Genomic DNA, 22,275 nt, shown 5'->3' on the forward strand with positions numbered 1-22,275 from the left:
TCATTTTCTGACCTGCGAATTTGTTAAGTGTAAAAGTTGAAGCAATATCAGTGACAAATCTAGGTATAACTTCGTGGGGATTTCAGTTTGAAACCTTAATTCTTGTGCAAAATAATTCTTGTTGGTACCAGTGTGGTTCTTAAACATAGCAGGTGATGATTATGATGCCTTCTTTTCGTTGAATAGTCCTTCCTCACATAAACTTGCTTCAAACAGATGAAGCCATCATCATCATTGTTGATTACTGACCTTGTGTTTGTCGAAAACCACCAATTTGTAGTCTTTCATGTGCTCAGAACCACGTGGAAATGCATTTTACAAATCCATTTATTTATGACAAGAAAAAAGCAAGTCATTTGTGGTATTATGTTTAACCACAAGGACTGCACTTTACTGATGGTGTCTCTAATACAGCCCTGGAATCCACCATTTCAAATGCTCTTTCAGACACTTAAAAAGAGAAGCAGGGAGTAATTCAGATTTCTGGTCTGGTGAAGCAGAGTCAGTGAATGGATCAGAAATCTGCAGTCAGGAATTTCATGAACATTGGCTAATAAACAAACATTTTCACATCAACAGGCAAAACATATGTTTCATCTTTTTATAAAGGAACTAAAATTATGACTGGCATCCTGCACTGGATGTTCCTTTGAGTTGTGCTAAGTAAAGAATAGAAGAGCAACATTTTCATCGCATGCTTTGTTTATATTATTTCTCAATATGAGACTTAAACTTTAGAATCAAAATCTTTATGTATGTTTGGAAGTTCTTTGGGACAACCATTTTTATTTTAATTCTTTGGCTCTTAAGTTTAAAGATATATAAACAAACGAAGAGGTCTTTTTCAACCCATCTACAGAACTATGGTATACTGTACAGTCATCTGCTATAAAAAAAACGGTGGTGAATCATCTGAATTATAAATTTACATGAATTGGAAAAAAATGAAACAAACTAGAAAACCAGAAAAATCTAAAATATAATCTTAATGTCTGCTTATGAATGAAATAAAACTAAATATAAAAATCATCAAGAGTATCCATAAATTTTAAAAGGATAATAAAAATACAAATAAATTCTGAAGAATTACACATTTAAATACAAGCATAACTTCAGCATTCAGAATAAAGAACGGAGAAAAAGCTCACCCCTACTAACAAATATAAAAAGAAATTAAATGCCAGCCCAGAATAGGACAGTACTAATTGGGATCTGGCAACCAGGTTTGGCAGGGCTCTTGAACCCAAGAGCAAGGAATACAACTGGAATAGGTACACTAACACCCGCAGCCTGATGGAAGACTGGTCCTCTCCTTTCTTATTTCCCCTTTTAATTGTGCCCATGGTGGAATTGCATAGGTGAAGGCACTTCATCCACACAACATCAACAACACAAAATGATGTTATAATCATTTCTTAGATTTTCCATACTTTTTCTCAGGATATCATAAGAAAACTATCTTGCTCTGTCAATGAGATTCTGCAAAGAAACGGGAATCCACCTGATATTTGCCTCCTGCATGAACACAACATTACGGTCAATGTAGACTTGAAGCTTTCCAAATCTGTAAACCTGATGACCTTCGTGGGTTTTACCAGGCAACAGCATAAACAGTAGATTCTCTTCTTCTGCCTGAAATGTAAAATAACACATAAGGTAACAGAAGAACTATTATTTGCTACTCTTCCTTGAAGAACTGGGAATTTTCACACCTATTATTCCACCATTGTAGTCACAAATATGGTGAAGTCATATTTGAATGACACTTCAAAATTATGTAAGACCTCAAATGTAATGGTACACAAGAAAACTTTCTTTTTTGAAACTGCAAAACTGGGATTAGAGGGGTGGCTGCTTTGCTGTGATATAGTGTTACTTGCTGGCCTGGCATAAAAATGTCTAAAGTTATTTAGGGAAAGCGGGTACAGTTTGCAGTATCAAAGTAGAAATTATTCCACAAAAATAATGTAAGTATGACTCCCATTTCCAGAATTTTTTGTAGAAGTTTGGGGATGTGCACAGAAAACATTTCCATCACATAATTTATGTGCATATTACACATTGTTGTTTAAGTAAAAACAGGGGTTTGGGTTTCAAAGGAAAAAAAATTCCCTTACAAAAATACTCAACATGCACATTTCTAAATGTTATTTCACAGTCAACAACAAAAACTCAGATCAGAATGAAAAAACATTTATAAATTTACCTTTTTTTCCACAAGGTCCTTGAAGTTAAGATGTGCTGATGTAGCAGAACCTTTGAGTGATGGCTTAAACAAAAAGACAAATTGTGCTAAATAATAAAAACATTTTCCCCCAAAGCCTCCTGCTAAACTTTTGGTGATGCCTTAATCTCCACACTATTCAAAATATTAATGTAAACATTGATTTGATGATTTTGAAAAAAAAAAATCAAACTGTTTTTGATGTGTATGGATAAAATAAAAGTCATCAAAATCTCTCTGGCAACAAAACTTTGGTAGCGTTCTGGTCTAACACAGGTTAATGTGTGTTTCTATTTATCTGATCTCATTCATTTCTAGATATCCAATATCAGGTTTTCTGTTACTAAATGGGTGCTTAGCAAGATTTTACAAACACAGATAAATGAAAATGTCAGCCCCAGACCTCTTTCAGGTCACTGGTGAGTGAGGTGTTAAAGACTTCATTTTTCTGGGGCCAGCCTTATGCAAGAGCAGTGCCCATCTCCTCTCCCTTCCTGCTTTACTTTTCCCAACCGTCAGCTACCCATTCCTGTCAACTATGAAGTTTGCTGTGATACACGGGTATCGAATCTCTCAGAAGGGATGCCAGCACTCTAACCACAAAGCTATTCGCTTCCCTTTTACTTTACTGAATTCACAGCTGAAGGTTTACCTCTGGTCCAATACGAGACTGTGTAGCAGAGATTGCTGGTGTTTGCTGTAAGTAAGTTGAGTGCGACTGAGTGTCCATCTGACGGCGCTCAGTGTGGGTGAAGTATGCAATGTTTTCTTTCATGCCTGGCACAAACTGGCCTGAAACTGCTTGGTTCATGATATCCAGGGCCTTATTTAGCTGATCTGTACATAAAAAAACACAATCGTTCTCCATTAAAAATGAACACAATATGACTATATAGATAATTTGCATGCATTTACAACTTACAAGGTTTTTTCCAAACACAAAACATGCAAGTGAGCCAATCAGTCTAGGCCAAAAGAGAGTGCAAAGTGCAAAATTAAAAAAAATATTCTTTCTTTTACTATTGATAAAATGGTCTACTTGGTCTTTTCATTGGCTGAGAAAGCCTACATGGGGTCAACAGGAGAGATTCACATAAAGAAATAGTATATAAATGGTCCGAGTATCTACCCTTTAGCTACTTATTTCTAAGAAAAAGAATTACGCAAACTGTCTGACTATAATTATATTCTTTTAAATGAGCCTCATTGCTATAATGCGGGACAATAACTGCAGACATTTCATATTTATGCTTTTAAGGAAATCACCAAGTAAAAAGCTTCTAAAGATATATACTTAATATGATGAATTGGATTTTAAAGCATAAAAAGTTGTTACTGTAAGCACCCTTATCTGGCATCTTCAAAAAACATATTTGCCCTGCTGAAAATGATGCACCAGGTTGCCACCAACGTGTTAATAAACTGAGAGCACTTGACCTACCTCTATGTCTTTCAAAACCATACAACTATAATAAATCTAAAGGTTTCATTTATAAAGTGAAGCATCATGTTCATGAAGGGGCTTGTAATGGACCAATCTTAAAAAGGCATCCACAAATTCAAATCAGTTATAAAAAAAAAAACCCAACAGAATTATATAAAACATGCAGCAGAGATCAATTGCAGAAGGATGATCTTTTTGGCTAGTTGGTTCTTTAATTTCTTCATTTTATCTATGTTAGGGATATTATCCATAATTGCCAGTTCTGAAAAATTTTATACTTTATTACATTTGACTTGAGCGAGGTGACCCAAACCACATCCACTCAACATCTGTTCTTTAGGGCTGTACATATTGATAATATTTAAACTTAATTTAAAAATACATATAACCTACTATAACAATATAATAATTATAATATAATATTATCTTTGCAAATGCAGATGGAAAGTCCCCTTTCCTTATATTCTGGACAAAGTACATTGATTTAAAGCCTTGCACATTTGTAAGCATTCACACTCAGTCCTGACAATTACTGAAATCCTCAACTAGTTTTTAGTTACAATCAACATTTGTTTATATCCAGAAGACATGTACAAATGGACTGTGGGACACCTAAAATTTTCCAAAGCATGTTTGTGTGAGCTATAATGTGGTCAAGGATGCCATTAGTAAATTCTCATTAGTTATATTTAGAGTGTTTTTATGCTTTGTCCATATTAAGAATTTTCTTTTTCTTGTGAGTGGGATTTGTGTGTAAAAATTTCCACTGGCCCTGAACCTGCTTTCGTTTGAAAGGCAAATGAATCTAGCCAGTCTCCTTCATGAGCTAGCACAAGTCAAATGGCTGAAATAAACTTATGGAAGCAGTGTGGTTATGGCCATGCTCTGCTATAGCATGCTATCTGAAGCAAAAAGTGAGGAGAATGTTAAGGCTGCTTCCAATGTGTATGTGTTGTGCACAATGAGTAGCTTCTAGCTAGAATGTGGTTCAATATCAGAATTATCATTATTAAGGCTCACCCCGAATAGATGGACACTGCAAAAGTCTGTCAGGAAGCTGAGACTTCCAACCCAGATACCACCTTGTGATCTCATTGTAGTTGGGCATGCTGGACAGCCATGACACAAGAACCTGAGAGGCCAAAACGAACACAGATTATGTGTTTGGTCATTCATGGCATGAAATTCAAAGCAGTTATACAAATGTATCAGCCAGCTTAGTTCTCAAGATTATTCCTTTCTCAACTTTATCTCTGCCTGTGAGCAAACTAGATAAAATAGTGGCTTTTTATGAAAAATTGGTTTTTAAGGTTTCATGAATGGTGAGATGTTAACTTTTTGAAAATTTGACAATCACTTATAAATTAGCTCTATTTCATAGAAATGTAAAAATTCAAATTTTTAGCATTTATGTGTGTGAGAGAGAAAGAGAGAGAGAGCATGTGTATGTCTGGATTGGGGATTGACCAAACCCCCACCCCCCAAAAAAAATCCACAACCATTAAAGTTGCTAAGACAACCCTAACTCTAAAGCACATGATTACTGTATACAGGCTATTCAAGCTGGGAATGTTGCATACTACTTGATCTGTGGCCAGATTAAAAGATTAACTCCACTCTTTCACAATCAAGCACACTATTCTGCTAGCTTGTCAGTTCATCATCTTGATCTACACACTTTATTCATGTCTGCCATGGTATCAACCCTTCTCTGATCATTGTGTTTCTTATATGATTCATTGACTGTTCACTGGGGGTCTTTTGTGACAGGGCATTGAGCTCACCTCCACAGGAGAAATGCACTCTACAAACTCAATATTTATTATTACGCACATACGTGCATGCATACACTCCCTACATACACAGATGATGTGTCCTCGCATGACATTATGTAAGATATAACCTATAATTTAAAACACGAAGTGTGGGACCAGCAACAGGTGCAACAGCATTCATTCAAAAATACAGAAACATGCATACTTGTAACCACTTTGGAAAAAAAGACTTTTCTAATGTTGCAACCAGTGGAGCCAGTGGTATGATATCCTTCCATGTCATGATCCAGTGCCAAGGCTCTGAAAAAGTGACACAGTTCTGAATATTTGTAGTTAAGATATGTGTTAACAAATAGCTTACTGATAAACACCCATGTGATAAAATGTAATCATGTGAATTCTAAAACAAGCTTTATTTGGTGTTTCTATTCAGTGTTTTTCAACCATGATGTTGAGTTCTAGACAATTTAAAAACAAAAAACATTGGTGTATATCCTTTTTTCTGTTATGCCCCTTGCTATCATCTAGTCCAGACCTGGGCAAAGGCCGGCCCGCGGGCCAGATCCGGCCCGCCTCCTGTCTCTGACCGGCCCGCCTGCCAGTATATATACTATATATACCGTATTGGGTAAAACTGAGTTAACTATATTAGGAGCACTTTGTTGACTAGTGGCCTCTACTGCCACATCTGCATCATGTTGTTGCTGCTTTGCTTTTGGATCTGTGTGTCAGCAGCAAGGATCTAACAATCAGACCACTTTTCTGCAAGGGCTCTATGAATCTTCTTGAATGTTATGCCACTGATCATCGGAAGGTCTAGAATTGGTAGTCATTTCATCTGTTGCCTGCAGTCCCTGTTGCTGTTGGAACATGCATTACCATTTGAAGTCTTGAATTTGTGTGAACTTTAACTGCTTTGTATTTCCTGCCGCTTCCTTGCATTACCTCAAACTCACCTTTTTCTGCTTGCACCATCTACCAATCCTTTCTTTTATGCCGAGTTGCCCAAGTAGGTTTTTCTGTCTTGTCTTTGTGTCTCTATTTGTTTGCTTGCTGACATGTTTTGGTCTGTGTCCAGATGAGTGTTATATGAATTTTGCGTCTTTCTTTCTGTTTGCTTTTCTTTTGTAAGGTGCCTTTATATAGTCTTCTAGTAAATAGGGAAATTTCCTTTATTATCATTATTCTGGCATGGTATTTGTAGTGTGGACTCATCACAAGTGTGATGAAATTTTTCCTTGCATAATTATGTATAGGACATAGGCACATTAAAATGCTTTAATCCCCTAGTTTAAATACAGAAAAGAAGGCATCTACTTAATATTTGATATTACGCAAATAACACCATTAGATTACCTAGCCAACAAAATTATGCATAAGAAAAGATATATTAAATGAAACTAAATAAGAAATCTAAAAAATCTAACCCATAATAAATTAATATCTGCTACTCTTTAAAAACATTCTCTCTAATCAAGTTGCCTATGGAACTAAAAAGACTGACCTAAAGTCTGCTGAAGTGGGTTGATAGGCATTTCTTCCAGAACTTGGGCTAGTTTTGGGAGCACATTTTTTACTAAAAATGCATCCATGTGTCCTGTACGGAATACTCCTACCCATGGTTCCAATATTATCTTAGCTGACACATCTGAAGGATGCCAGTTAGTAAGGGCACTAGCCAACTTATGTCGAATGGGTGCATATAATGGATCTAGACGCTCTCCTGTAACAAAACAAAGGTTTCATTTGCTTTTATTACTTTTATGGAGTGTTGACATAAATGTGTACATATCTAATTGGACAACAATTTGAAAACTTCCTTAAAGAAAATAAATTGCAGCAGAAACAGCCAAAGCATGAAAAATGAGAAGACCATACAAAATATTTAGACTGAAAACCTTATCTGTTTCTTAGGCAATGAGGTAGTTCGAACTTTGTTAAAAAGAAGTATGCAGCCAACAAATTAGGTAAAATAGAGGCCCATTAAAATGAAAGTATTTTTCTCAATTTCACTATGTATAATATATAGATATTGATTACAATTCAAAATACTTTGATAAGCTCTAAGAAATTGGAGATTCATACACACTCATCTTTCTTCTTGTTACTGTAATATCTTCCTTCATTATTAGTAATTTTCACCGTCTGTCTTAATTTGGTATCTAAAGGTAAATATGGGTCTATTAATTTCTAGTTCAATCTCATTCCATTTTCTTATCTGAGTAACCAACTCCTTTCTGAAATTTGTTCTGAAATGTGTTCACTTCTATTGAACTCAGATAGGCATGTGATTTATTATGTCTCAGTTTCATCTTTTTTGCATTTACATTGTAGGACTGTTAAGCTTTTTTGCTGTTCTTTTACATATACAAATCAGTTGTGATTACTGTCACCCAAACATTCATGAAGTATATTGCATTAACTTTTATAAACACATTCTGCTTTCTCGGTTCATCTGTTCTCTATTTTAATTGATATGACTTTTTCTTTTCATTTCCCCTATTCCAAAAAACAATCTTCCACCTATCAACTGCCTGGACTTTCTGTTCACCTGCCTTCAAACAGCCTGGGGTGAAGAGGCTGGGGACACTCATGCTCACTTCAAAATTTAAAATATTTACAGACACCACTTCAGGATATTCTCTCCCCACCCCTACCCCATCTCCTTTTTTTTTTTTTTTTTTTTTTTTAAACTAAATCTGGAAGAAAGTGACAAGTCAGTTTCATGTACTAATGCTTTACCTGTTTCCAACAGCAAAATTTAGAGCTAAAAAGTGAACGGTTAGTCAACTGAAATGCTATCCAATATTGAGAAGTAAACCAAAGATCCTAAGAAAAAAAGAAAAAAAAACCCACAAAGCTTAAGCAAATTAATGTAAGGAAATGCAAAATGTATAGCAAAAACTAGAGAAATCATTTTCATACCCATCAGAGGAAGCCAAGGATGTAGCCAAGAATGGATAGGAACTGTGTCTGTCAAGGGATTCCAGCTTTCTATTTCTTGCAATAAGCGTGGCAATACTAGCTGGTCTAATATGTTGTCTAGAATCCAGGATGGAAGAGCTGGGCACCAAGCATTTAGCATGCTGATCAGCGGTTGATAATCACGAGCATTCCATTTCCTGTACAAGGTTTTAAATTGTGACTAAACCAACTCATAAAGTCAGAATGCCGAAGAAGAATAATATTTGGTGAGCACAGCAGAATAAGTTATTATGCTCACAAAGATCTATATATTTTGGAAACTGCTGGAAACAATAGAAACATCTGTTGATGACAAAGTGAGGTATTATCAAATTGGATGGCAGTTAATAATGATTTTCAAAATAATACTGAACAGTGGCTGATATATCTTATTCCCATCTGCTAAAAATTTTGGGTTTCCAACATCCACCATTTACCCGCTCTAAAATCCTTTAAACATGCACTAAAAACACAACAGTTTCATGAACATTACTGGTTACACCAATCAGCATAGTTGTCAACATCTGCGATTACAGTCGATTGACTAGACCACCTGCTTTATATAAAGGTGCACTAGCACACTTTTCTTCAGTATCTGCATCAATGCACCTTTCCTAGTTGAACATGCACACAGCTTAAATGTTTCCATCAAGGATGTCTGCATTGCAGTTTACTGTGGTTAGGATGACAAATTTACTTCCAACTTCTGCCTTGAAGCTTTCTACAATGTCAGAGTATCTCAGTCAAAGCAAATTTGGAGGGAAGTGGAGGATGTCTGAGTGGTGTTTCATCTTCAATTTTAGTCTTCTTCAGACAAGGTTATTGTCAATACTTATATCTGTACCTGGATTGTTTTGGCCTTGTACAGCAGGATGTAGTCAACCCTTTGGTTGCCTTTTTAAGGTCAATGAAGTTAAGGAAGAGACTGAACTGATGCTGGAGCAAACCATCAGGAGAGTGCCAAATTGCTGTTCTTGATTCCTTTTTGGGGGTGGAAGGTATTGGCTAAAATGAGTCTGTAGCCCTGTACAAATTCTAGAAGCCTTGGGATCCAACAACAGCAACTTTATACCCAAGAATATTCCAAGCTTTCCTCTGTCTCCAACACTGTTATGCAATGTAACCTCTTCTCTACAAAATGCATTAAACTTAAAGATAATTTACAAATTGTATAATAAATTTATCTATTATTCCTTTTCTAACAGATGTAGCTTTAGTAAGCTGTTGAGATTCAGATGTAACTACAGACACCTTTCAGTTTTGTTTATTATGGAAACTTTATGTAAAGCCAGTGACAAGCCTGATTCAACCTTTACCCCCACCGCCTGGTTTCTGTGTCTCTATACCTAACTACTGTTGAGAAGCTACTGGCAAATGGTGAATGCTGTTTGATAGCTAATATGGTGCGTTAACGCTTTTACAGCATTCTTGAAACATGATAGAAATATACTGTACTTTAACAAGATTTGTACAGAAGGATTCTTACACATGTATTTGTGAACTTAATTCACAAGTGTACAGATGATGGACTGCTTCCCTTCTGCAGCAACTAGCAAAATGACATATTTATTATGTTTATTTGTTAAACTTACTTTAATGCAACCATCACACATTTCTCACAGCCATCTGACACACCAAAATTCTAGGTGAAAGTCTTGTTTACTGTACTAACAATATTGTTGCCCTGACAGGTGGTAACCAGACATCCCACAGAAGGCGCTGATAAGGATCCATGTCAGCAGGTGAAGGTATAGGAGCAAGTGAACAGTTCTCATCCTCCAAAAGCAGACGCCATTCTTGCATTGTTATCACCCCGTAGTCTGGTTCGTGCAACACATCCCAATGGTTTAGAAACTCTTTCATCTGCCAACACAAAATGTAGAAATATTAAATTGCAATCATACTCATGCCCTCTCATCCCTGATTCTGTCTTGTTTACTTATCCATGCACATACACATATACATTACAATCAGATTGTATAATATATATGATGCAAAAGCAAGAGTTTAAAGGTAATGATAATAGCGTCTTGCACAGGATCTGTACCTACAGTGCAGAAGAAGAAGCCTTCTTTTCCAATAACAGAAGAGTTTCAAAATGTTAGTGTTTGTAGTAATGCCCACAACCTGCCACAAAAGTGACAAGTACCAATTAACCTTCGCTGCCATACCATCAGCTTGAGCTAACAGCCATGTGTGACAAAGCCTTGTAAAATAAGAGACAATGCTCTAAGCAGAAAACCGAATCTGAAATATTCTTGCTAGTGTGGGCTCCTGTCAGCAATCTCTCTTCAATAATTCTAGTGGTATCAATTTGTTGAAAATCCAAAGCAATGAAACCATTTGTCGCTGTTTCCTGATAGGGTGTCTTGTTTGCTTGTAAACACCTTAAGATCATGGTGATAATCAAATGTTAAAACTGTTTAAGCAGCTACAGCTCTGAAATGTTTTAAAATTAGAAGAGAAAAGCACTTTTAAAACACTGCTAAAACATTCTAAATTTGTTTGTACAGAACAGCTTTAAGTTTTAAAACATATTGTGCAATTGGCCCATGACATCAATGCAAATTTTTTAAAATCTTATCTTGTAATGATAAATGAAAATAAATTTTCTTACCAGTGGAAATACAAGGGCAATTGCAATGGCAGGCAGGTCATAAAGCTTGTACTCAGCGTAAAATTCATTTCTAAGATGTTGGAATATCCCAACACATTCATCAAGAGTCAGTCGCTCTGAGTTTTCTGCCTGCAGTCGTGCTTCACAACTGAAATCAGCAGCAGAAAGATAGAATGTTCATTGTAGATATGCCTACAAAGTAGTGTAGTTGTGGTCTAAAATCTTTAGGGACCAAAAAAAAAACTAATTAGCCCATTACTTCCATGCTGCAGAAAACAAAAACAAGGTAAAAAAATCTGCTTTGAACAATCAATATTTGTGTTAAAGTTTTTGTTTATTCCTTGTTACTCCTTGGGGAGCATAGAGCTGCAACACCACCTCACCAGCGGACCCGGTTTTGTGCAGCCTCCTTCAGTTGGGCATGTGTGGTTCTGACATCGTTTGCCTCACTCTCTACTGTTCTTTTCCAAGTCTGCTTTGGCCTCCAAACTCTCTTCTTCCCATGAGGGTTCCAGTCAAGTGCCTGCCTGGCAATAGTGTCAGCTGGTTTGCACATGGTGTGTCTTATCCAGCCCCACTTGTGCTTTTTGATGTCTTGGCTAGTGGCATTCTGGTTGGTTCTTTTCCACAGGTGCTGTTGGAGATTTTTTCAGGTCATCTTATTCCCAGGATATGGCATAGGCATCGGTTGATAAAGGTCTGGAGCTTGTTGTTGATGGTGTTTATCACTCTCCCGGTTTCAGAACCATACAGTAGGACTGCTTTCACACTGGTGTTGAAGATGTGGGTCTTACTGCAAAAGGATAATGTTTGGGAGTTCCAGATGGGCATAGGCTGTTGAAAGCAAGCCTAGCCTTGTTGATGTGACTTTTGATTTGCTCAACCATCCTTGCTGACAATGCTCCCCAGACACATGAGCGATGTTTCCATGATGTTCTCTCCTTTTGTTGGATTGGGAGTTCCTGCTTATTGTTGATTCTCATCACTTCTGTCTTTTTTCTGTTGACCTTTAATATTTACACATATTTAGACCTTTTGAAGGCACCAAGCAATTTTTTTATGAAACTTTGCTTTGATTCAATGTCAGGCTCAGCAATCATTCTGAAGCAAAAACTACTGACCAACCTTTTGACAGTATCCATCAGCATAGAGAGTTTTGAAATATGTTGTTCCTCCTCTTCACATACAGCTTGTAGTCGTTCCTGATCATACCTCAGATTGATAAGATGGTCTTCACAATGTCGCAGCCTGCCAATTGTTGAAAACACTCTTTAAGTTAATGGCCAAAGGTTCTTCCCTAAACCAAAAGATGAGAACTCTAGTGCAGAAAAACTGAAATATGTAACTATCTGAATCATGCAGAGCGAAAAGCTAAAACCTGGCTATATGCAGATTAAATTTCAATAAAGGTGGAGGATGTTTAATGAGTGCAGAAGATGCATTTTTAAAAAAGTAAATTTCAGAGAAAAGGTAAAAATACAAGAACTGTACTATTTAGTGACAGGATGCTAAAAAGGATATTGCTCAGGCAAAACAGCCTAACTCACTAGACCTGGACCATTTAGTGCTTAAATCTTAATGCTGTTACACTAGAGCAGGGGTGTCAAGCACCCGGCCCGCCATGAAATTTTACCTGGCCCGCGAAAGAATTTGTTAATGGCCCGGCGACAGTGACAGAAGGCAAAGAACAGAAAAGTTCCCGTCGAGCACAGCAAGCGATGGGATGAGTTTAGTGAAGTTTGTACAGACCACCAACAGTGCACTGGTCAAGTTACCACCGCTCCTGTTGATGACCAGAAGGGATGGTGAAGGCGGGGCCCATAAATCTGACCTTTCACACAGGACACGCTGGCCTGAACACGGGCCGCAGGTCGAAGATTTTTAGTACCTGTTAACTTCCCTGAATTCGTCCGAGATCAAAGGGTGACAAGGGGAAACCCACGTGTATGATGAGGCAGCTCATCCTCAGACTAGTAGAAACTAATCACTTTCTGAATGTGCGGGCTGGCGAGCGGAAGTCGTCTCGATGAGACGTTAATTGTGAGAAGCAAACTTGTGGAGATGAAGTTGGTGGGAGTATAGCTTCTCCAAGGACAGGGGATTAAATATATACCTACCAACTAGAATTATATGTGCAAACTGTGCATGATAAGACAGATAAGTATCCGAGTATAAACAGCAAGCCACGGTGTAGAAATAACTGCTGCTTGTGTATTGATGATTTGTGTCTTTTTTGCCTAATTATATCTTCTTTTACATACATATACTGATGCAACATCACATGTCATAGCAAATAGTACTCAGCAGAGCTCAGTTTATTAGAATTAATTGAAAGCTGTGTGTAGTGTGCGAACTTAACGCTAGTCGTAGGTATTGGTGCGCCATCTGTCGGGGAACAAAGGCAGATGAACAGAGCTAAGCACATGTTGTGACTTTTCTAAAGACTTTTACTTAATGTTACTTTACTTAATAAAGATCGAGAACATTACACTGTGTAGTGAAGGGATTTTTGTAATTTCAATACCAATCAAATATCAAATTAAAGTTAGCCGTTAAAATGGCCAAGAGAAAAGTTGATTTTGAAAACAGAATCTTTCAAAGTCAATGGGAGGCTGACTATATGTTTACTAATATCAGCGGTAAAGCAGTGTATCTACTTTGTGGAGATACAATAGCTGTGACCACAGAATACAATCTGAGACGGCATTACGAGACTAAACATCAGGACAAGTTCAAAAGCCTGAATGCAGAACAGAAGCTAAAGAAAGTGGAAGAACTTAAGAGGAATCTGAGATGACAGCAGACATTGTTCACTATAGCAACATCACAAAGTGAAGCTGCTGTGAGAGCAAGTTTTATTGTGGCAGAGGAGGTTGCTATATCAGCCCGGCCATTCAGTGAGGGAGAGTTTGTGAAGAGTTGCATGATGAAAGTGTGTAAAGTCTTGTGTCCAAACAAAAAACAAATGTTTGCAAATGTAAGCCTCAGCAGAAACACGGTTGCTAATAGGATTTGTGAGATGGCCACTGATGTGAAAACACAGCTGATCGAAAAAAGCAAAGACTTCGTTGCATACATTTACTCTCTTGCAGTCGATGAAAGCACTGACACGACGGACACCGCACAACTCGCCATCTTCATCCGTGGAGTCGACTCCAGTTTTAATATCACAGAAGAAATATTAGACATAAAGTCCATGCATGGGACAACGACAGGAAAGGACATTTTTGACAACGTATGTCACAGTATCACTGACATGAACCTGCCCTGGGACAAACTTGTTGCACTTACAACAGATGGAGCACCGGCGATGTGCGGCCCAAAGAGTGGACTAGTTGCAAGGATGCGGTCACATGTCCAAGAAAATTGTAGTGGGGAGTTGATAGCATGTCACTGCATAATACACCAAGAATCGTTGTGTGATTAAGTCCTCAACATGGAGCTTATTTGTGTGAGCAACTTTTCTCTGTGATGAAGATCAACAAAACATCACACAGGAGTCGTCTAACTGACGCACACTTGCAGTGCATCCTGAGAATCTCCACAACACAGAAACTTACTCCAAACATAAACGAACTTGTTGCCAAGAAAAGAATGTCAAAACATCCACTTCTGACAAAATAAATTAAGAAGAAAAACTGCAAAGCCTTGGTTTGTTATTACTTTAATTTTGTTTTAATGTATGATTTTGTTTACACAAAATTAATAACAAAAAGTTTAGTTTTCTACTGTTCAATAAAAAGTTATTGGACTTAAATAATAACCTTCGGCCCGCCACCTTGTGTACGATGTGACATTTGGCCCCCTGGGTAATTGAGTTTGACACCCCTGCACTAGAGTGTCCAAAGATCATACCAGGGTTCAAATGTGACCAAACTAAAGATCTGAAGTGATCAGACAGTTCTGATTCAATGAAAGCTAAGCATGTTTAATGGCAAGTAAAATGTAAATGGAGGCAATTAAGCAAAGGGTTAGGGTCCTAAAAAGTAAAATCAAGCCTCGTTAATTAATTAGAAAAACAAAGACAAATTTCATCCTTGTCTAAAGAATAGGTTCCACATCTATCAAACATTAAGCAGTTTAGTTTTTGTTTGTTGTAGAACTGATTAATAAGAATAATCAAAATAATAATTACTTTATTACCATGCTCACCTTTGTTCGTTAACAACAATGTCTTCCTCTGTCATGTCAACTAACAAATTCAAGTTGTGCACAAGCTCTGGCATTTCAAAGTAGCGCTGTAATCCACTTTTAACTCCTATGGAAGACTGACCACTCATCTCTTCCTCATCGTCAGGTTTATCATGCACTTTGCTGATGGCATGATAGCCTGATATTACAAAAAACCCAAACAAACGAATAGTCAAAATTGATTAAGAAATCTTTACCTTGGTGCATGTAATCACTTCTTTACACCATTTTACTAAAAAGATCTGAAAAAAAAAGTTCTCAGAACCCAGTGATAATAAGGTAGTATGTTAAAATATCATTAGAGCTTTTAACCAGACTATATAACTGTTATCGACACTTCCACACAAGTGACCTGCTTCTAAGAATTCTCAAATTAAAGAAACAGGTTATTAAATGACAAAGCCACCCTAAGCATAGCTACCGTTTACCCACCATCCTATATGTCCAGTCAGTTTTTCCCTAAAAGAGATCCAATACATTAAAAATACATTACCTGAAAGAATACGTTTTTCTTTGCCTGTCATATCAATCACTTTAACTGTTTGGGTATTACTTGATCCCACCTTCTTTTTTGTCCCTCCGGATTCAATTACTTCTTGTGCAGTCTTGTATGTGTATTTTGGAGCTTGTGTTTTGCTCTGGAAAAAAAATTCCTCAGACATCTTATATAGATAGAATGATAATAACTGATAGAATCAAAATATGCAGAAGTATATCAAAACAACTAAGCAGTCTTATATTCTCTAAACTTTTATATCTGTAAACAGACATAGACAATAAAGATGTATTGCATTCAACAGGAATATAAATCCTGCCCCACCAGCATAAACACTTTTAACCATAGCTCCAACCCTTTGGTTCCCTGTGGAAATCTTATACACAATTAGTTTATAGTCCCAAGCACTGTAGATCTATTTTATTAAACACCTTCTAAGATATGATTTCATACTACTAATGAACATCATAAAAATCATTCAAATCATTCATATAATCTCATTATGCTACTGCTGAGTTATGGTTCAAAGGCTTTTTGCTAGCATGAAGGACAAAATTTACTGCCAGAATACCTCAGGAAGTTTTTTCCATTGATGCAGTTCTTTATTAAATAATTTTCCTTCTTCTCCTTCCAAGTCTTCAGCTGGATAATCCTTTAGGGATTTCTCTGATCGTTCTGATCCATATGCCCCAACAGCAGCCCGTCCTTTGCGTTTGATGGCCTCAACTGGTGTTTTTATTCCTTGACCAGCTTTGCCAAGACCTTCTCCAGGTTTATAACCCATCTGAAACAATGATTGAAATTAAGTTGTTATTCTTTGCAGTTTATGCACAACAGTCTGGACTGAGTGTGACATAAGGTGTGTATTTTCATTACCATTAAACCTACTCATCATCACTTATTTGTAAAAATACATTAAATCACCACTGAACTTATCATCATCAAATGAACAAGCTGGAATTATGGAAAACTGAGTGTTGTCTTTAGTGCATGAGTGAGCTGATATCTTATAAGGCACCAAAAGAATCTGGAAGCAGCGCAGCTTCAAAACTGTATGACATATGTGTCTATATTCAAAATAGAAAAATGAAAAAGTATTACAAGTACTATTAGAGCAGCTTACATTTTCCAGAAGTTTCAATCCTATGCCTCGAGTATGTTTCTCCCATTCACCAAAATCCCTGCACAAAAAAAAAAAAAAAAAAATAGTATCAGCAGTCATCTGATACAGCAGTCATCATACAATCCAAAATCTTTCCAAAAACATTATTTTTCTAAATCTATCACCTTCAGATTGATTGCTAAATGGTAATAACATCAGCACAGCAATGATACTAATATGCTGGTTGCATACAGATGGTACTACTACTTACTATGTTTGAAATTTGACAAAACCACAAAGCTTAAATTTACATTTTAACATCTTTTCTGGAGTGTTTTTCAAGAAATCTGCTTAAAGATGGTACTTTAACAAATACAAACCCAGGTGCTGAAAGGGAGAGATCAGCAAGGTTAGAAGAACTGCAAGAACTGCAATATCCTAGTCACAATTACGAGGCATATTCTCTGTAAATAGCCAAACATTATAATTTGGCTAAAAATGGTCATGCGTAATTTTAGCAAAGTGAGGAAAAACTGAATTTTAAAAAAACAAACTTATACCTGCTTTCATGATGTCCTTTCAGAAACCTCATTTCACTTTTTACTGCTGATCTGGAATGCTTGGATGCTTTATGAGCAGATAATTTTTTGTCCCCATTCTGAATCAGAACATAAAGAATGACAACGAAAAATATAAAACATTGCTATATTTATTTTAGAGATGTAATAAGATTTGAAAACTGAAGATGGCATTTAAAATATTGCCAATAGTTCCGGCATAGTCCATACCACAAACTGCAATCAAGCCATCTAGCACTGTTCCACAAATTTTCTCCTTTTTAAAAAAATATTTCCCTTTATATTGTCCTGAATAACTTACAGCCAAATGAACTGAAATCAATTAATAATATTAGTGTATGTGTATATCTATAAATAAAATTTTTTCTCATTCAACAGCCACATTTTTAAAATGTAGGAGGTATACAAACTAAAGTCTGTCAATGATAAGACTATGGTAGCTGCAACCCACAATTAGATCAACACTTGTTCTTGAATCACACCAATGGGAAATAAAACTGCATAAATAACTTATTGGTCTTTTGTATTATATGTACCGGTTATTTTATTTCACAATAATAATAAGCAAATTATTTATTATTTATATAAATCACCCTTGACAGCCATCTCCCCACTGCCAAAAGTGTAAAAAAAAAAAAAATGGGTTGCAGCATGATCATGAAAACACTCTAACTGAAAACACTTCAAATCACAAATACTATAGATAAAATGAAGCAAAACTTTTTCACTTTATTTTGCCTACTAACAGAGAAACAAATTTCTTTTAAGCTGAGAAACTGTTGGCTTTCCAGAAATCATATTAACTTTATTTTAAAACTAAAGAAATATTAAAATTAAGAATTCAAACAGTTCTTGAAATTTTAATTTTAGTTTGGGACACCTAACATAAGATATAAAATAAGCTCTTGGTAGGATGACTTCAAAATTGGTATAAAACCGGTATATATTACCTTTCTAGAAGATTCTTCAACTTTGGCTATGCTAACATCTTTTTCTGTTTGCTTAAAACCACCACTGATAAAGCTGATAGGAGCAGACAGATCCTTCTGCTTATGACGCCCTCTGCCAAAGCCAGATCGCTGATCCTCACCCTCATCATTACTGTCATGATCTGCCCAAATTCCTGAGAACAAAGACATATGCACATATGTAGGTTTGCATGTTGCACTTAATGTTATTAAAAAGAAATAAAGAGGGCATGTCTATGGTTATGTTAAAAGAAATGTCTTTCATTACTTTTTGCTCCTATCATTTTCACAAACTTCATCCCATCCTTTGCTGCCCCTGAGCCAGTCTTTAGCTGCAAGATGTTATAATTCTGCAGTAAGGCTATCTAAAGAGATCAATCTAGTTTTTAAATGAAGGGTGGTTTGAAAAATATACAAGATTAATATGTGATTGAATCTACTAAAGAATGTATTTGCAATGAACAAAAAGAAATAAAAATTATTTCTGTCACTATGCTTGCAACACTTCAATGATGACATATAATGTGTTGTCATTAAAAGGCAGGAATATTATATTGTTTTAATAAACCATACTCATAACTCTTTGAATTAAAAATACACGTTTATGAATACTAATTTTGCCCAATATAATATGCCCGTAGGAACTAGTGAAAAACATTAATAACCAACAACATACAGAGACTTCAGTAAAGGCCTTCTACATAAAGCGGAATAATCACATGAAAAGCAAACTAGATTATTTTCTGCATTTTACCGTAAATTGCTTGATTCTTAGACTGGCCAAATCGTTTTGCTCCTGGATCGAATATATGCTCCACGTCATTTTCTGTTAATTCAAATCGTTCTAATTCGGGCGAAGACATTATGGCGCATCGATATGTTTATTTCCTTATTTTAGAAGATCATAGAAGTCTGCATCTCCCTTTGCATTTCGCACACGCGAGAGGTATATCAGGGGAAATTACTACTGCGTGTGCGTTGGGGGTGGTGGTGGTCTAACAGGATGAAACTTCCTAGCAGTACTAAATGTCTCGGTTCAAACTTCCGATGGATTAGTAAACATTTTCTTGGGTTTATTTATCAAAACCAGCTCAAAGCATATTGTGCATAATTTTGCTTTTGCAACGTTATTTTATTTCGTATGTCCTGTAATGTTTCGTCCTTTACTTTTATTTCAAGTAAACTGCCAATCGAAGATTCACGTGACCGATAGGCTTTATTTTTCTTCGCTTCATGACGAGACGTTTGGTTTCGCCTTCGAATAGTACGCTGATATTTTCAAAATATGCTTGTATAATTTTGCTTTTACAATGTTATTTTATCTCTAGCAAGAGCCAAGTGGAAAGTATTTGATGTGGTGCCCTTATTTACCCAGATTCAGCAATAAAGCCTCATTTCAGATGGAATTCCAAATTCTTAGTTTACTTTCCCATTGTCAAGCAGCTCTAGCATGTAACATGAGTTATCATTAGGCATCAACATGCGTTTTACAATTTCATTCACTATCAGTAACATATGCGCAGACTATACCGAGACGTTTTAGTACTGATGGAAAGTTTCATCCCGTTACAGTGGTGGTCATTTCGACAGAAAAGTGAAATCGTCCCAAGCCCAAAAGGCAAGCGATCACCGATGAAAAAAGTAGCTATTAGATGTCAAATATTACCAAAAGCTATACGTTGTTCAAAAGATATAGATACACAAACTCAGACTCCTATTTTAAACTGAACCATGCGAAAATGTTTATCCACCACCTTAATGAACTAAAAACGGCCGCTTGGCAATACGCATGCAGAAATAGATCGTAACTTGCAATGGCAATTAAAGTGATTCCTATTTAAACAATTTTTTAATTAAAGATTTTGTCATCATTTTATTGTGAACTTGTATTTTGACTTTTTTGGTTCTTATTATTATATGCAGGGCTTCGCTGATCGGGTAGACATATCGAAACACGTCTGTAGTGCACCGACACGTCCGTTGTCGTCAGTTGTGAAACCTATTTTAAACCGCCCAAGGCTCTAAAGACTGGTCTGGGCGATCGAGATGACGGGTGTACTCTGGTCACTACCCAGCCTGCAAGGGCTTTGGGTATTTGAACGGCCCCTATAGGGAAGTGAGACTTTTAGGAGGGCTGTGAATTTAATCTAGACTTTGCTTTGACAGTCGTTAATTATTCTTAAGTTGGAGGTTCGATCGTCAGAGACCTCGAGTATTGGGTACTCATATACCACTGCTAACTATTCCACCTTCTGTCAGTCGCGCGTCCGCCGTTCTCGTGAGAGAGAGCAGAAGTTCAAAACCCACACTATAGCCCTATATCTAAGCTCTCTGCTATTAGTTACTACTTTTTCGTGACAACACTTGTGGTAGCAGCGATCGAAGCAGGATACACAGTGGGAAGCAGCATATCTCCTTACCAATTAATTCCAGTTATTCGATTGCATATGTCAAAAACTGCTCTGGAGGAGGTGCAATTATTTATTTGGGCTTGAAGATATGATGTTTTGGCCTTGTTGACACATTTTGCAACGCTTCGCTTGGCGGCGTTATATAAATCTCTTTGTGGATCTTCCGCCAAACATGCTCAGCTCGCCGGTGAGTACGCTTCAGGTCACGGAGCTCAACACGGACCTGTGAAAACCAAGGTGCATATTTGGACTCAAAGGCATCAGACGTCGATGAGACACCGGGGCATGGTCATCAACTCTACGCAAAACACAGTCAAGCTGCTCAGCAGAGGGTGGCTGGGGCAGGGCCATTTGCATTTGTGCTTTGAATGCGACTGTATCAACACTGCGTAACAGACGATCGAGTGAGTCTAAAAACAGGCGCCGATGATAGGTATCCTCGATCGTTCAATCAATACACAGTAATGATCGGATGTAAGATCTTGAGAAACATGAGCTGCATGCACTAATTTGTCATCAAGTCGAGGCATGACCTGTATGCAGTCTAAGATGGGATCTTTTTTTATGAGTGGGCTGCAAAACAGACTGGACGAGACGAAGTGTGCAACAATGCTGCCATTTTTACTGTGTCAGGTTGAGACTTGTCAAAATGGACGTAAACATCTCTAAGAAGCACTACAGGTTCACTGAGTGCATTGCTATAGTCCAGCATATGATGAAATTCTGAGAAAAAGGTAGAGGCTGTTTGTTCTTGGCACTCGGAGGTGGTCTATAAATGCAGAACAGGTGTATCGAGCAATAGGGAGCCGATCGAAAAGAGACTTGTACACATTCAAAAGATGTATGTGGGAACGATAAAGCAGTAGTAAAAGAGAGATTATAGTGATTAGAGATTTGTAAGTGATGATTTGTAGGAAGAGGGAATAATTTCAGACAGTAGCCCACTGGAGTTCGATCGACACTGCTTAAACCACGTGTCAGGATGATTAAAATATCGAGATGGTGATCTGTTACTAACTCTGCAATTTCAACACGCTTCAATGACTGTAATCATGGAGGATATTAGTTCGTGCTGTAATTGTGCTGACGATACAGACTGGGCTTTGAAAAGCTTAACATGGAGGCAAGCGTTGAGTTATCTTGCGGGGGAAACATGACAGTCTCTTGTTCTCAGACGACCATGTTGAATTGGTCGGTCGATCGTGTTTCCAGATGGTGTTACCGCTGTTACGGGTGATGACATTAACTGGTACACTTTGATCGCGCCGATGCTGATCCTGATGCTGACGACGAGTCAGAGAATCTTTACAATGGCTGTGAATGTTCAAAGTACTACACACGTTTGCAGAAGCGAGTGTGAAAATGACGTGTGAAGGAAGCATGATATTATATATCCAGTAGAGAGTTGACAACACAGCGAAGTTTGATGAGAGGGGCATAAATGGATATACACAGTGTGTGCATACAGATTGTATGTATGATAGGGATGAAATGGTATGAATGAA

General features: G+C 37.0%; 1 protein-coding gene across 1 annotated transcript; it reads right to left on the minus strand.

Moving 5' to 3' along the window:
• Positions 1 to 309: 309 nt before the first annotated feature.
• Positions 310 to 19,302, minus strand: LOC112566106 (tuftelin-interacting protein 11-like). Its single transcript, XM_025242073.1, has 17 exons — positions 19,114 to 19,302; positions 18,342 to 18,514; positions 17,374 to 17,471; positions 16,835 to 16,892; positions 16,283 to 16,495; positions 15,709 to 15,853; positions 15,177 to 15,354; positions 12,150 to 12,272; positions 11,025 to 11,172; positions 10,080 to 10,270; positions 8,369 to 8,565; positions 6,948 to 7,166; positions 5,649 to 5,743; positions 4,689 to 4,800; positions 2,877 to 3,061; positions 2,207 to 2,269; positions 310 to 1,632 (listed from the first exon to the last, which is right to left on the minus strand). The coding sequence occupies exons 1-17, from the start codon at positions 19,220 to 19,222 to the stop codon at positions 1,456 to 1,458; spliced, it is 2,484 nt and encodes an 827-aa protein (XP_025097858.1). The 5' UTR covers positions 19,223 to 19,302; the 3' UTR covers positions 310 to 1,455.
• Between the last annotated feature and the right edge of the window lie 2,973 nt (positions 19,303 to 22,275).

Source organism: Pomacea canaliculata, linkage group LG6 (genome assembly GCF_003073045.1).
Source record: "Pomacea canaliculata isolate SZHN2017 linkage group LG6, ASM307304v1, whole genome shotgun sequence".
Taxonomy (NCBI): Eukaryota; Metazoa; Mollusca; class Gastropoda; order Architaenioglossa; family Ampullariidae; genus Pomacea; species Pomacea canaliculata.

What these genes read in the sequence shown, in the direction of transcription:
- LOC112566106 (XM_025242073.1), bottom strand. Translation starts at nt 19,222, where the DNA reads ATGTCTTCGCCCGAATTAGAACGATTTGAATTAACAGAAAATGACGTG. An exon ending in TTGCCCTTGTATTTCCACTG is followed by an intron (nt 10,271 to 11,024) that starts GTAAGAAAATTT and finishes TTGTGTTGGCAG; the next exon opens with ATGAAAGAGTTTCTAAACCA. An exon ending in GCAGTGTCCATCTATTCGGG is followed by an intron (nt 3,062 to 4,688) that starts GTGAGCCTTAAT and finishes TTTTATGTACAG; the next exon opens with ATCAGCTAAATAAGGCCCTG.